Genomic DNA, 14,799 nt, shown 5'->3' with positions numbered 1-14,799 from the left:
TGTGGGGATTAAATGACTTTTGGGATATGAATCTGAGCCAGGAGGAGATCGAAGCCTTTGGGGCCTTTGGACTTGGAAGAAGTGTGAAACAAGATTTGGAATACTTTATGGGCCCTATCCTTAACTATGGAAATCTGGCAGACCTGCTAAGAAGGAATATGACCATCGTTGGGTTGGAGCCCCCCCGAGAACTGCTTTTTAATACCAAAGATTATCCAGAAGATCGGCAGATGGGACATGAAGAGGAGTTAAGAGCCTCAGATTTAAGATCTCCAGGTTGATGGACTGTTGGAGGTTGATGGAACTGTTGGTAGGGGCCGAGACCGGGGAGGGGAGATGGTGAAAGAAAATTGGGAATTTAAAGTGTATATATTGAGACTTTTTTTAAAAAAAAAAATTTTTAATGAGAGATGGGAAAATCGTGGAATGAAATTTTTATGACCCTAGGGGAAATGTCTTAAGAGAATAAGTTCAAATATATCAGTTTTAATGAGAAATAAGATTAAATAAGGTAAAAGTGGACGGCTAATTGGTGAAAGAGAGAATGGAAAATTACAGTATATTAAGATAAATTATTAGGATAAAAACAAAGATGAAGGATTTGCTGAAATACCTATTTGAACTAGAATACAAAGAGGGGAGGTGTCAGTCATTTCTGCCAGTCCCATATAGTCTATCACCTTCATCTGCCATTCTTCCAGAGTGGGTATATCTTGTGTCTTCCAATACTTTGCGATGAGTATTCTTGCTGCTGTTGTAGCATACATAAAGAAAGTTCTGTCCTTCTTTGACACCAAGTGGCCAACCATGCCCAGGAGAAAGGCCTCTGGTTTCTTCAGGAAGGTATATTTAAATACCTTTTTCATTTCATTATAGATCATTTCCCAGAAAGCCTTGATCCTTGGGCACGTCCACCAAAGGTGAAAGAATGTACCTTCAGTTTCTTTACATTTCCAACATTTGTTATCGGGCAAATGATATATTTTTGCGAGCTTGACTGGGGTCATGTACCACCTGTATATCATTTTCATAATATTCTCTCTTAAGGCATTACATGCCGTAAATTTCATACCTGTGGTCCACAACTGTTCCCAGTCAGCAAACATAATGTTATGTCCAACATCTTGTGCCCATTTTATCATAGCAGATTTCACCGTTTCATCCTGAGTATTCCATTTCAACAGCAAGTTGTACATCTTTGACAAAGTCTTAGTTTTGGGTTCTAACAATTCTGTTTCTAATTTTGATTTTTCCACCTTGAAGCCAATTTTCTTATCCAAATTGTAAGCCTCCCTTATTTTAAAATAATGAAGCCAGTCTCGCACCTTATCCTTAAGCTTCTCAAAACTCTGCAGTTTCCATTTATCTCCCTCTTGTTCCAAAATTTCCCAATATTTCGGCCATTTGGACTCCATATTGAGTCTTTTCAGAGCCTTTGCTTCCATTGGTGACAGCCACCTTGGGGTTTTATTCTCCAATAAATCTTTATATCTTATCCAAACATTAAACAATGCTTTCCTGACAATATGGTTTTTAAATGCTTTATGTGCTTTGACCTTGTTGTACCACAAATATGCATGCCACCCAAAAAAATTGTTAAAACCTTCTAAATCCAAAATGTCTGTGTTCTCAAGGAGCAGCCAATCTTTCAACCAGCAGAATGCTGCTGATTCATAGTAAAGTTTAAGGTCTGGCAGGGCAAATCCACCCCTTTCCTTTGCATCAGTTAATATCTTAAATTTTATTCTGGGCTTCTTGCCCTGCCAGACAAATCTAGAAATATCTCTCTGCCACTTCTTGAAACAATCCATCTTGTCCACAATTTGCAATGTTTGAAACAAAAACAACATTCTAGGCAATACATTCATTTTTATAGCTGCAATTCGACCCAACAAAGAAATCTTCAAATTTGACCAAATTTCTAAATCTTTTTTCTCTTCCATCCAACATTTCTCATAATTATCTTTAAATAGATTCCCATTTTTAGCTGTCATATTAATCCCCAGGTATTTCACTTTTTTTTTTTTTATAAATATTTATTGAGATTTTTTTAAAATACAAAATGCAAAAATAATAAACAATATAACATGGATCATAACACATTTTTCAGAACTTCTTTGGACTCCCTCGCATCTCCCACTCCCACTTACATCGTTGTAAATTTTTTCCAGCAATTTATCATCTTGTTTATATTCTTAAATTTTATTCAGTTAATTTAATCTATTCTCCACAAGTTTATATTTCCCTCAATCTCACTTATCGTCAAGTTCAATCTAATTCAGTGCTAGGCAATTATTTATGATCTAGCATCCTTCTTAGCATTCAACCAAATTACAATACTTTTGTAGATAAATCTTGAATTTCTTCCAGTCTTCTTCAACCCTCTCTTCTCCCAGGTCTCGGATTCTGCCAGTCATCTCGGCCAGTTGCATATAGTCCATCAGCTGCATCTGCCATTCTTCCAGTGTGGGTAGATCTTGAGTTTTCCAGCTCTTGGCAATGAGTATCCTTGCTGCCGTTGTTGCATACATAAAAAATGTTCGGTCCTTCTTTAACACCTTCTGGCCGACAATGCCCAGAAGGAAGGCCTCTGGTTTCTTAGTAAAGGTATACTTAAATACCTTTTTCAACTCATTATAAATCATTTCCCAGAAGGCCTTCACTCTAGGGCAAGTCCACCAGAGGTGAAAGAATGTTCCTTCATGTTCTTTACATTTCCAACATTTATTATCAGACAAATGGTATATTTTGGCAAGTTTAACTGGGGTCATGTACCATCTATATATCATTTTCATTACATTTTCCTTCAAAGCATTGCATGCAGTGAAGTTCAGCCCAGTGGTCCACAACCTTTCCCAGTCCTCAAACATAATATTATGCCCAATATCCTGAGCCCACTTTATCATAACCGATTTAACCATTTCGTCTTGTGTATTCCATTTCAGCAGCAAGTTATACATTCTTGATAAAACCTTAGTTTTTGGCTCTAACAATTCTGTTTCCAACTTCGATTTCTCCACCTGGAACCCTAGCTTTTTGTCATTTTTAAAAACTTCTTTAATCTGAGCGTAATGTAACCAGTCTCGCACTTTATCCTTCATTTTCTCCAAACTCTGCAATTTCCAATTGTCTCCATCTTTTTCTAATATTTCCCAATATTTTGGCCAGTTGGCCTCCATATTGAGTCTTTTTCGGGCCTTAGCTTCCAGAGGTGAAAGCCACCTCGGAGTTTTATTTTCCAATAAGTCTTTGTATTTTGTCCAGACTTTAAAAACTGCTTTCCTGACAATATGGTTCTTAAAGACCTTATTAATCTTAACCTTATCGTACCATAGATATGCATGCCAACCAAAGGCATTATTAAACCCTTCCAAGTCCAATACGTCAGTGTCCTCAAGAAGTAGCCAGTCTTTTAGCCAGCAAAAGGCTGCGGCTTCATAATACAACTTTAGGTCTGGCAGGGCAAAGCCCCCTCTTTCTTTCGCATCAATTAGTATCTTGAACTTAATTCTGGGCTTTTTGCCCTGCCAGACAAATCTAGATATATCTCTCTGCCACTTCCGGAAACACTCTGTCTTGTCCACAATCTGCAATGTTTGAAACAAAAACAACATCTTTGGCAATACATTCATCTTAACAGCAGCGATTCGGCCTAACAGAGAAAGCTTCAATTTTGTCCAGCTATCCAAATCTCTCTTAATTTCAGACCAACATTTTTCATAATTATCCTTAAATAGACTCAGATTTTTTGCTGTTATGTTTACCCCTAGGTACTTTACTTTTTTAACCACAGTTAGTTCCGTTTCTCTCTGAAACTGTTCCGACTCTACATCTGTCAGATTTTTCCCCAACACCTTAGTTTTCTGTTTATTTAGTTTAAATCCTGCCACCCGACCAAAATCTTGAATCAGTTGTAATACTCTTTTTGTACTAGATTCTGGCTCCTGCAGGGTCAAAACTAGGTCATCTGCAAAAGCTTTAAGTTTGTATTGTTTCACTCCGACCTGTATACCTTTCACAAACTGGTCCCTTCTGATCATATTCAGCAGGACCTCCGAGACCAGGGAAAAGAGTCAGTGGAAGAAGATTGGAAGAAATTTAAAGACTTTTTTAACCACAGTCAAACCTGTTTCATTCTGAAACCTCTCTCTTTCAATCGATGTTAAATTTTTCTCTAAAACCTTAGTTTTTAACTTGTTCAGTTTAAATCCTGCCACTTGACCAAATTCTTGAATTAGTTCCAGAACCCTTTTAGTACTAGATTCTGGCTCCTGTAATGTCAATACTAAGTCATCTGCAAATGCCCTCAATTTGTACTGTTTTGCTCCGACCTGTATACCTTTCACAAACTGGTCCCTTCTGATCATATTCAGCAGGACCTCCGAGACCAGGGAAAAGAGTCAGTGGAAGAAGATTGGAAGAAATTTAAAGACTACTTACAGAAGTATTATAAAATTAATGAATGTTAGAATGATGTTGGATAGAAATTAAGGGGTTTCCAGCTGTAATGCTTAAGAGATATGGAAAAAAGGTTTAGAAATAAGTAAAATTAATGGTGAGAATTTGCTGAACTAATAATTTGAATTGGAATACAAAAAAGGGAAGTATGAGGAGGTCTGGGAAACAAGTTAATGGAAAATAAGTAATGGAAATTTTGTGAGTTTTTAAATTATTTTTACTTTTGTATTTTTGTATTTTTTCTTGTTTTTCTTTTTGATTTTACTGTATTAATATTGAAAATCCTAATAAATATCTTCAAAAAAACAAAACAAAGAGGGGAGGTGTGAGGAGGTCAAGGAAATAAGTTAAAGAAAGAAAATTATGTAAAGGTTTGACTTGTTTTTTTCTCTTTGATTGTATGTATATCTAATTATTTTTCTTTTTTTCTCCTTTTTATCTGTATTTGTTTTTTATTTTTTTTCTTGGATGTGACTTATTTTTATGTATTGATTTATTTTTTCTTTGTTTCTTTTTGTAACCTTTAAAACTTGAATAAATATTATTATTTTTTAAAAAATGAAAACCACATGTGGAGTACCACTTATTTGCACAGAGACAAATAATTAAAATGCAGAATAAAATAAGCACCCATAATTAAAATGTGCTGCAATACAATCCTATTGAAACAACACCGCAATTTACAGGAAGGAAACAACAGAGTGTTGTGTAGCAGATCATATTTCTGCTGTCTCAGAGGAGGACATTTCCTTTTTTCTTTTAGGGTCCAGTGTGCTTTGAAGATGTCGCTGTTCGTTTCACGGATGAGGAGTGGGCGTTGCTGGATCCTGACCAGAGAGCTCTGCATAAGGACGTCATGGAGGAGAATCGGGGGATCGTGGCCTCTCTTGGTAAGGCTCCCTGTGGGATTGTCCTATCTGCCTGGAAATTCAAAAAATACATCTATGGACCAACCTCATATTTTCACAGAGCTCAACCGTGGCCCCTATAACACCTGGGAACCCAACACCCCCACAATAAACAGTAACTTACAGTTTTTTCTTTGAACAATCTTCCTCAAATTATTCCTTTTTCTACCACAATTGGGCTGGTCTGAACTGCCCAGGCCATCTTAAATGTCAGCTTCAGAATTGTTAGGAAAGATAAGTAGCTTCAGGTTTTCTGTTTTTGTTTTTGCTCCTGTCAATCTTGGGTTGACCAAAGAGACGACTGACATTGGAGATGGAGGGGATGCCATGGTTGGGCCAAACAAAATTCATCCCAGAGAAGAGCTTACTGAATTTCAGGTAGAAGTAGCAGTGGTGGTGATGATGATGATGATGATGATACAGTGGTACCTCGGTTTACAAACTTAATCTTTTCCGGAAGGGGACTATTCTTAAATCAAGATACCACTGTAGTAATAATAATAATTTTTATTTTTACCCAGCCCATCTAGCTGGGTTGCCCCAGCCACTCTGGGCGGCTTCCAACACACATATAAACATGAAACATAAATAAGAATAATCTGATCCCATATAAAAAGAACATCAACTTTAAAATGAACAACTTCTCCTAGTGGCCGAAATTGTGGAAACCTTTTGTGAAAAGTGTATTTCTGAGGTTTGATGGCTCATAACACCACTTTTGTGTGGAGTAATACCATAAAATTATATAGCAATGGAAAGATAATTTAATGAAGGATGTAATGCAATGAATTTTATGAAGGAGTATTATTAGAACAGCAGTCATAAAGAAAAAACGTGAAACCTTTGGTGACCATTGGTAACCTTTTTTTTTTAATATAATTTTTTATTAATTTCCACAAAAAGAATATATAACACATCACAATTTCAACTTTAACAGATTTTCCAATTTTGGACTTCCCTCAGCCTCTCTGACAATCATCCAAATTTGATTTTTAAATACACAGTTCTTAAATTCGCTATTGCCTTTCGAAAACCATTTGAGACCTGTTTTTCTTTTTTGCAATATTTCTTTGACTTTTACAGAGCTTCTTTAAATGCCACTAACGTTATTTCTCTGTCACTTATACCTTCCCAATAGTCCACCCACTTTTTCCAGTCCTCGATAAACTTTTGATCTCGTAAATATCTAATCTTCCCTGTCAATTTGTCCAGTTCTGCATAGTCCATCAACTTTGTTCTCCACTCCTCTATTGTTGGTACTTGTTCTTGTTTCCAGTTCTGGGCCAGTAATATTCTCGCCGCTGTTACTGCATATTGGAAAAGTTTGCAATCCTTTCTATTTATTTCATTTCCTGTAATTCCTAGAAGAAAAGCCTCTGGTTTCTTAACAAATGTATATTTCAACATCTTCTTCAGTTCATTATATATCAGTACCCAGAAGCTCTTCACTTCTTTACATTCCCACCACATATGATAAAAAGTGCCATCCTTTTCTTTACATTTCCAACATTTCTTACATGTTTTATACATTTTTGCAAGTTTTACCGGTGTAATATACCATCTATACATCATTTTCATTATATTCTCTTTTAACGCTGTACATGCAGTAAATTTCGTGTTTTCATTCCATAATTTAATCCAATCATCCATTTGTATATTATATCCAAAATCCCTGGCCCATTTTATCATAACCGATTTAACTTCTTCATCTTTGGTATGCCATTCCAACAAAATTTTATACATTTTAGATAATATCTTAAATTCATTATTTATTATTTCTGTTTGAAATTTCGACTCTTTCTCTGCATACCCGTACTCCTTAAGACCCTTCTTAAACATTTCATTTGTTTGTAGGTAATGCAACCAGTCGTACACATGCTCTTTTACCTCTTCATAAGGTTTCATTTTCCATCTCCCCCCTTCCTTAACAATTAACTCTCCATATGTTGGCGCCTGCCAACCTAGCAGTTCGAAAGCACCTCCGGGTGCAAGTAGATAAATAGGGACCGCTTACCAGCGGGAAGGTAAACGGCGTTTCCGTGTGCGGCTCTGGCTCGCCAGAGCAGCGATGTCACGCTGGCCACGTGACCCGGAAGTGTCTCCGGACAGCGCTGGCCCCTGGCCTCTTAAGTGAGATGGGCGCACAACCCCAGAGTCTGTCAAGACTGGCCCGTACGGGCAGGGGTACCTTTACCTTTACCTATGTAGCCCAATTTTTCCTCATATTAGTTTTTTTAACACTCATAACCTCTAATGGAGACAACCAGTGTGGAGTTTTTGGCTCGAGTAGGTTTTTGTACCTATCCCAAACTTCTTTCAACGATCTTCGGAAAATGTGGTTCTCAAAGCCTACATAACCTTTCTTCTTTCCAGACCATAAATATGCGTGCCACCCAAATCTATTATCAAATCCTTCTAAGTCTAGCAACTCCGTATTATCTAGTTTTATCCATTCCTTTAACCAGCAGAGACACGCTGCTTCATAATATAATTTCAGGTCTGGCAGGGCGAAGCCTCCTCTTTCTTTCGCATCTGTTAGTAACTTAAATTGAATTCTAGGCTTCTTACCCTGCCAAATATACCTTGAAATTGTTCTTTGCCATTCCTTAAAAATAGCCGTCCCTCTGATTACTGGAATTGTTTGAAACAGAAACAGTAGTTTTGGCAGCACGCTCATCTTTATCGTTGACATCCTTCCCCACATTGATAATTTCATTCGTCCCCACGAATGGGGAGGAACCATCGCTAACCTTTAGCTTTAATTACGGCCTTACAACGCCTTCCCATGAAGTGAACCAAGTTTTTAGTTCTGCAGCTGTAATAATGGGAAACCAAGACTGAATTATTGCCTCTGTTAATTGGGCTTTATTGCTGGGTTGCTTCTGACTAACAAGTTTCTTTAGTCGGCTCTATAGATTTCCGATTGGGTTAAAGTTTGGGCTATTCCCAGGCCATTCCAGCAGTGAAATATCATTATCTTGAAAGCACCTTTTGCACACAGCAGCAACACGACATAGAGCTGAATCCTGTTGAAATAATACATAAAAATAAAAATATATAAATATATATAAATGCTTCAGTATCTGGGAAAAGATCACCTGCGGAACACTTCAGTTTGGGCTCAAGAATTTTGTTTATGCATTTTGGAGCATTTATATTCCCATTAATGATGCAAATTCTGCCCACACCTTTTGGTGCCATACAACCCCAGATCATCACACTGTCTGGGTGTTTCACGGTCAGTGTAATGCAAATAGGATGTAAATCTTATCTGAGTCTTCTCCTCGGGTATTTTGTGCCATCACTACCAAGCAAGGAGATTTGGGTCTCATTGCTCCAAATAACACTGTTCTATCGTTCTGCTGTCCAGTTAACATGGGTTTAATCTTTTCAACCTTTGCTTGAGAGATAACAATGGCTTTTTCTTAGAATTCTAACATTTAGACCAGTCCTTGCACTCAACTTCACATTGCATTGTACCATGTCATCTTGTATCCACCCAGATGATATTCTTCTGTCATGTAGGCACAGTCTCTTCATTCTTCGATCGTCACTTGCCTTTGTGCACCTTTTCCTGCCTTTACCACTCTGATTTTGTAGTGACTGAGTCTCTTTATACCTCTTCAAAAATATAGAAAGGCCAGCTTTGGTGTAGTTTTTCCCAATCTTTCATCCAATTTCTTCATAACTGTAGCCTTGTTCACTTAATAGTACAATTTTACATCACTTTCTGGGTGATTAGTCAACTCTTTGTGCCATTTCTTTAATTTGATTATGTTTTTCAACCTCACTAAATGCTTCAGTATCTGGGAAAAGATCTGTTGGGATTCACAGGATGATGAGTAAGTCTGCTGGCTTCAACAGGCTGATGCAATACTCTGTGAAGTGCTGGGTCAGAGTGACTCAGCAGGAATGTGATTGGCTGTCACCTGTTTTAAAAGGAAAGCCTGTTCAACAGTAAGTGTGGTGGTTGTGCTGTGGTGTGGTGATGCTGTGGTGGAGAGTATTCGTTTGCCTTAAGGAGCAGGTACTCTATGGACTGTTTTTGTAAATACCTGTATATAGCTCACATTAAAAAGACTGCACTGGAAAAACCTGGGACTCTGAGCGTTTCTGCTAAAAGCGCAGCGAGGAATTCGCGACAGGGTTATGGGCCCAGCACGCTTCCGCTGCGCAAGAGTACAGGTGGCAGTTATCTAGCTGTGGGTGCTGGAGGTGAGCTGCAGGGATGGAGCAGTCCAGAACTGGCGTGTTGCTGGAGAAGCTGACGGCCACGAACTACAGCATCTGGCCAGTCTGCATGCAACACTTCCTCAAGCGTGAGGGCCTGTGGAAGGTGGTGGAAACTCCACCGCAGCCCCCTGAGGAGCATGAGGACGATGAAGAAAAGCTGGCACTAGTAGAGGCCCAGCTAGAAAAGGATGAGAAAGCTTTGGCTACTGTCAGAGCTGCCTCCAGGTCCCAGCTCACAGAGGACCAACGCTAGGCTGTAGTTATGTACAAAAGTCTTTATTGAGATTCAGTTTCCATTTTAAAGCCGCAGCGTGCAGCTCTACGTCTCGACCTTAGATCGGCGAAGTCCCGTCTGAGTCTCCTCCCCTTCCACACCAGTTTAAGACCCTCGCCTTGCTCCACCTCTTCCTAAGTTCCTTTCTCCTCTGGGCCCTCCTGCCCGCTAGGGTCTCATCTTTCCTGGACTCCTCTGACGCTGACCCTGACGATTCTTGCCCCTCCTTCCGGCGGGCTTTAGGACCTGGTTCCCTATCCGGGCTACCTTCTGTGCCGCTCGCCTGTACCTTTGAACTTGGCGCGCACGCCCAGCCTGCAACTTTCCTCTTGACCGTTAACTCGCTCTCCGATGGAGGCGTGGCCAACCCTGACTCATCTTCTCTCGCTGGTGGTGCATATGTGGGCTCTGACACCTGGAACTCCTCCCCCCCACTGCGCTCTGGTGGGGAAGCTGTTCCTGATTTCCAACTGCTGCTCTGGGAGTCCCCGCTGGCCCCTTGCTTCTGGGGTGTCCCCCTTGGCTCGCCCCTTGCCCTGCCCATCGGCGCCCCCTTCTGTGAATCTTCCGATTCGCTGGAGAGGCTCATGGAATCTCTCGAACTGCTGTCATATTCTCCTACGCTGCCCTCGGATTGCTCCCCCTCGCTCTCCATCTCTTCTCCTCCCTGCGCTCCCGCTGAGTCCCTGACATCCATCCCCCCCTCGAAGCCCGCCCTTCCCCCCTCCCTCTCTTCTGGCGTGGGTTCCGGGTGCTCCAATGCTGTGGGGGTGCATGCCGGATACCGGTCTTCCCCCCTGGCATGCTGCCAGTCCGTGACGGGTACATCGACGTCGCTCTCCTCCGCTTCCATCTCGTTGCCGGCGTGCTCGAACCCAGGATCCTCCCCCAACCGGTCCATGCCCCCTTGTTCCCCCATTTCCTCTGGGGAGTCTGCGTGCCAGGGCCCTCTGAGCAGTCCCCTGCGCCGCCACTCCTCGGGTTGAGTGTCCCACCAATAAGAGCGTTCCGCCCCCAAGTCTGAGACCGACCCCTCCGGCGAGGTAGTCTCTGGAACCGTCTCCTCAGCCGAGGAGAACCCCTGAAACGTACTGGCTGAGAGTGTGGGGGTGAAAAGATATTCGTCAAAATAATCCTCCGGCATGGGCCTGTGTGGGAAGAGTGCGTGGAACTCGTCTTTGAGGTAGTGCTCCTCCACCGCATAGTACGGCACCCAGCTGTTGGCGCTGGCCGGAGCACCTTCCCTTGCGATGAGATATTCGACCCCCTCTTCCCCCCATCTCGAGTCCAAAATCTCCGTCACCTCGTTGAGTGGCCCCGCCCTCGGCGACCCCCCTGTCCTGGGTGCGTCACTAAGTGGACTGGGAGCCGTCCCTGGCTCCTGAAACCTGTGAGGTGCCTTGTAGGGCGTTAGCACCGATCTATGAAAGACCGGGTGCATTCTGGAACCCTCCGGTAGTGTCAAACGGAAAGCCACTGGGTTGATCTGTGCCTCGACTAGGTAAGGGCCCAGCTGCTTGCGTCCTAGCTTCTTCTTAGCTAAGGATCTGGCCGGCACTGCCTGGGCCGCTAACCAGACCCAGTCCCCTACCCGTATGTCCTCCCCCACTCTTCTGTGTTTGTCTGCTTGCACCTTGTATGCGTGTTTTGCTAGGTCTAACTGTCTACGGAGCTGTTCATGGACCTCCTGGAACTCCTCTGCCAATGCCTCTGCTCCCTGCGGCTCCCCCTCCCCCTCTTTCTCTAAGCCTGGGAAGGTCCTGGGATGTCGCCCGTTGTTGGCGAAAAACGGTGTCACCCCCGTGGACACGTGTTGTGTGTTGTTGTAGGCAAACTCGGCCAGGGGCAGGTAGTCCACCCAGGTCGAGGGCTGCTGGTTAGCGTAGCATCTCAGGTACTGCTGCATGATGGCGTTGACCCTCTCCGCTTGTCCGTTGGTCTGCGGGTGTCTTGCCGACGCTAGGTTGACCTTGACGTTCAGGATTCCCATCAGCTTCCGCCAGAAACTCGAGATGAACTGGCGCCCCCGGTCGGACAGGATAGACCGTGGCAGGCCGTGCACCTTGAACACGTGGTCTATGAACAGCTTGGCTGTCTGTTCCGCTGTGGCCACCTTCGCGCAAGGAATGAAGTGCGCCATCTTGGTGAACATGTCAACTACCACGAGTACTGCTGTTTTGCCCCTCGAGCTGGGCAGGTCAGTGACAAAGTCCAAGGCCACCCTCTCCCACGGTTCGGACGGGGTCTGTAGCGGTTCTAACAGTCCCGCCGGCGGTCTGTGTACTGGTTTGGCCCTTTGGCATGTGTCGCACCTCGTGACGTAATCCGCGACTTCTCCCCGCATCTTGGGCCACCAAAAGTCTCTGGCTACTAATTCCACCGTCTTTTCCTTGCCGAAATGTCCGGCGCTGGGTGCGTCGTGTAGCTGTTGCAGTACTGTCGCGCGGAGTTCATCTCCCGGTACGTAGATGGCCCCCTTGCGGAGGAGCAGTCCGTCACGTATCTGGAACTCGTCGTCCTTCGCCGTGCCGCTGCGCACCTCCTCCATCTTGGATCGCGCGAAGGAATCTGTTCGCAGCTCGCGTCGTATCGCTTCCAGGTCTACGGTGGCTGAAGCGCATGCCCACGCCTTGGGTGCGAAAATGTGTTTGGCCGCTACCGGTGCTGCTTCCTCCAGATACTGCGGCTTCCTGGATAGCGCATCAGCCATGATGTTGTTGTCTCCGGGGATATATTCTATCCTGAAGTCGAAATCCGCAAAGAACTCCGCCCAGCGGATGTGTCTCTGGTTCAGGAACCGCGCCGTGCGCCAGTACTCCAGGTTCTTATGGTCCGTGCGAACTTGCACCGTGTGTTTGGCTCCGATGAGGAAGTGCCGCCACGCCTTGAATGCTGCATGAATGGCCAGCAACTCTCTGTCCCAGATGGTGTAGTTCTGCTCCGACTTGCTGAGTTTCCTGGAGTAGAAAGCACACGGCCTCCAATCCCCTTGCGGGTCTTGCTGCAACAGGACTGCCCCCACGGCTCTGTCGGAGGCATCCGTCTCCACCCTCATGGGCTTGCTGGGGTTCACATGCAGCAGTTGTTCCTCGGAAGCGAAAAGACGTTTGAGTTTCTGAAAAGACTGCTCCGCCTGCTCCGTCCAGATGAACTTCTTCTTCTTGGAGCTGAGGGTGTCCGTGATGGCCACCGTCTGCATAGCAAAACCCTTGATGAACTTGCGATAAAAGTTAGCAAAGCCGACAAACCTCTGGACCTCCTTCCGATTGCGCGGGCTCTTCCAGTCCAGTACTGATCGTACCTTGGCGCTGTCCATGGCGATTCCCTTGTCGGACAGCTTGTAGCCCAGGAAATCCACCTCCGTCATGTCGAACTGGCATTTCTCCAGTTTGGCGTAAAGCCTGTGCTCCCGTAGTCTTTGCAGGACTTCCTTGACATCTCTCTCGTGAGCCTCCTGCGATTCCGAGAAGATCAGAATGTCGTCCAGGAAGCAGACGCACTTCTTGTAGAGGAGCCCCGCTAACACGTGATGCATGAAGGCTTGGAAGCAGTGGGAGCCATTTTGTAAACCGAAAGGCATAACCCTATACTCATAGGTGCCCAAGGGCGTGAACATGGCCGTCTTCCACTCGTCGCCCTCCCGCATGCGTATAAGATTGTACGCCCCGCGTAGATCCAGCTTGGTGAAGATGCGTCCCTTCCTCACCGTCGTGAGCAAGTCGTCGATCTTGGGCATCGGGAAAGCCGTGGGCTTGGTTTTCGAGTTTAAAATTCTGAAATCAACTACCAGCCTCTTTTGGGGCGTGTCTTTTTTCTTCACAAAGAACACAGGACTGCCCCCCACTGCTTTGGATTCTCGGATGAATCCCCGCTTCAAATTGTGATCTATGAACTCCCTGAGCTCTTGCAGTTCGTCTTCAGACATGGAGTACAGTTTCCCGGTCGGCAGCGTTGCCCCCGGCAGGAGGTCAATCTTGCAGTCGTAGGGTCTGTGGGGAGGCAGCTTGTCCGCTTCCTTCTCGCAGAAGACCTCCAAAAACGCCTTGTACTTGTTGGGTACCGCTTGCAGCATGCCCAGTTGTAGCTGTGGGTCATCCTCTTGCCCCTCGTCCTCCTGGTTAGTCATGATGCAATGTTCTGCGCAGTAGGAGGAGCAGAAGGTCAATTTACGCTGGTACCATGCCAATGCCAGGCTGTGCCTGTCCAACCAGCTCATGCCCAACACTATGGGCGTGTCTGACAGGTGGGTGACGTTGAAGCTGATGACTTCACGGTGATTTCCAATGTGCATCACCATTGGCGGCATTTGCTGTACCACCTGTCCCCCCAGCAATTCTCTTCCATCGACTGTCACTACTTTCAGGGGCATCGCGGCAGGCAGGAGCGCTATGCTATGTTGCTTGATGAAATCCACTCCTATAAAGTCTGCATTGCTACCAGAGTCAATGGTAATAGGCACTTCCATGGTGAGCCCATTGGGAAGCTGGAGTGTTGCGGTGAGCTGCACCACTGGTTTGGGCGGGAGGGGGTCTGTGGGCTGTAAGATTCCTGGGGACTGCTTCACTGATTCGTCTGGCTGGGCCCCAGCGGCTCTGCTTCCAGCCAGACTTCGTCGTTTCCCTGCTGCGGTTCCCTCTGCTGAGCTGCTTCTGTTACTTTTGCTGAGGCTGCATTGTGCTTGTGGAGCCTCTGGGGGCACTCTTTTGCCATATGCTGAGCACTTTCGCAGATGTAACACTTCCTGTTCCCTCTAGGAGGCTTCACCTTGGCTGCTCCTGGTGTGAGGGCTCTGGTCGCTGACTGAGCCTTGGCACCACCTATCTCCATCGGCTCCTCTCCCCCTCCCAGTGGAGGCGTGGATTGAGCGTGCGCTGAGTCTCTGGGGAAGAAAGGAGGTGCCCTTGCTGGCGTGCGTCCCCAACGCCC

General features: G+C 44.7%; 2 protein-coding genes across 2 annotated transcripts in view; one reads left to right on the top strand and one right to left on the bottom strand.

The window, feature by feature from the left end:
- LOC307214639 (uncharacterized protein) overlaps positions 1 to 14,799 on the bottom strand; it is a 268,943-nt gene that overhangs the window by 159,421 nt on the left and 94,723 nt on the right. The window lies entirely within an intron of this gene.
- LOC307214731 (uncharacterized protein) overlaps positions 1 to 14,799 on the top strand; it is a 38,783-nt gene that overhangs the window by 13,689 nt on the left and 10,295 nt on the right. Inside the window, exon 5 of the mRNA XM_079973683.1 lies at positions 5,222 to 5,348. Within this exon, the coding sequence (XP_079829809.1) occupies positions 5,222 to 5,348 (127 nt within the window). The remainder of the gene's footprint in view (positions 1 to 5,221; positions 5,349 to 14,799) is intronic.

Source organism: Podarcis cretensis, assembly GCF_951804945.1.
Source record: "Podarcis cretensis genome assembly, chromosome: 4".
Lineage (NCBI taxonomy): Eukaryota > Metazoa > Chordata > Lepidosauria > Squamata > Lacertidae > Podarcis > Podarcis cretensis.
Note: the sequence above shows the minus strand (reverse complement) of the source record. Positions and strands in the feature narration are given on the sequence as shown.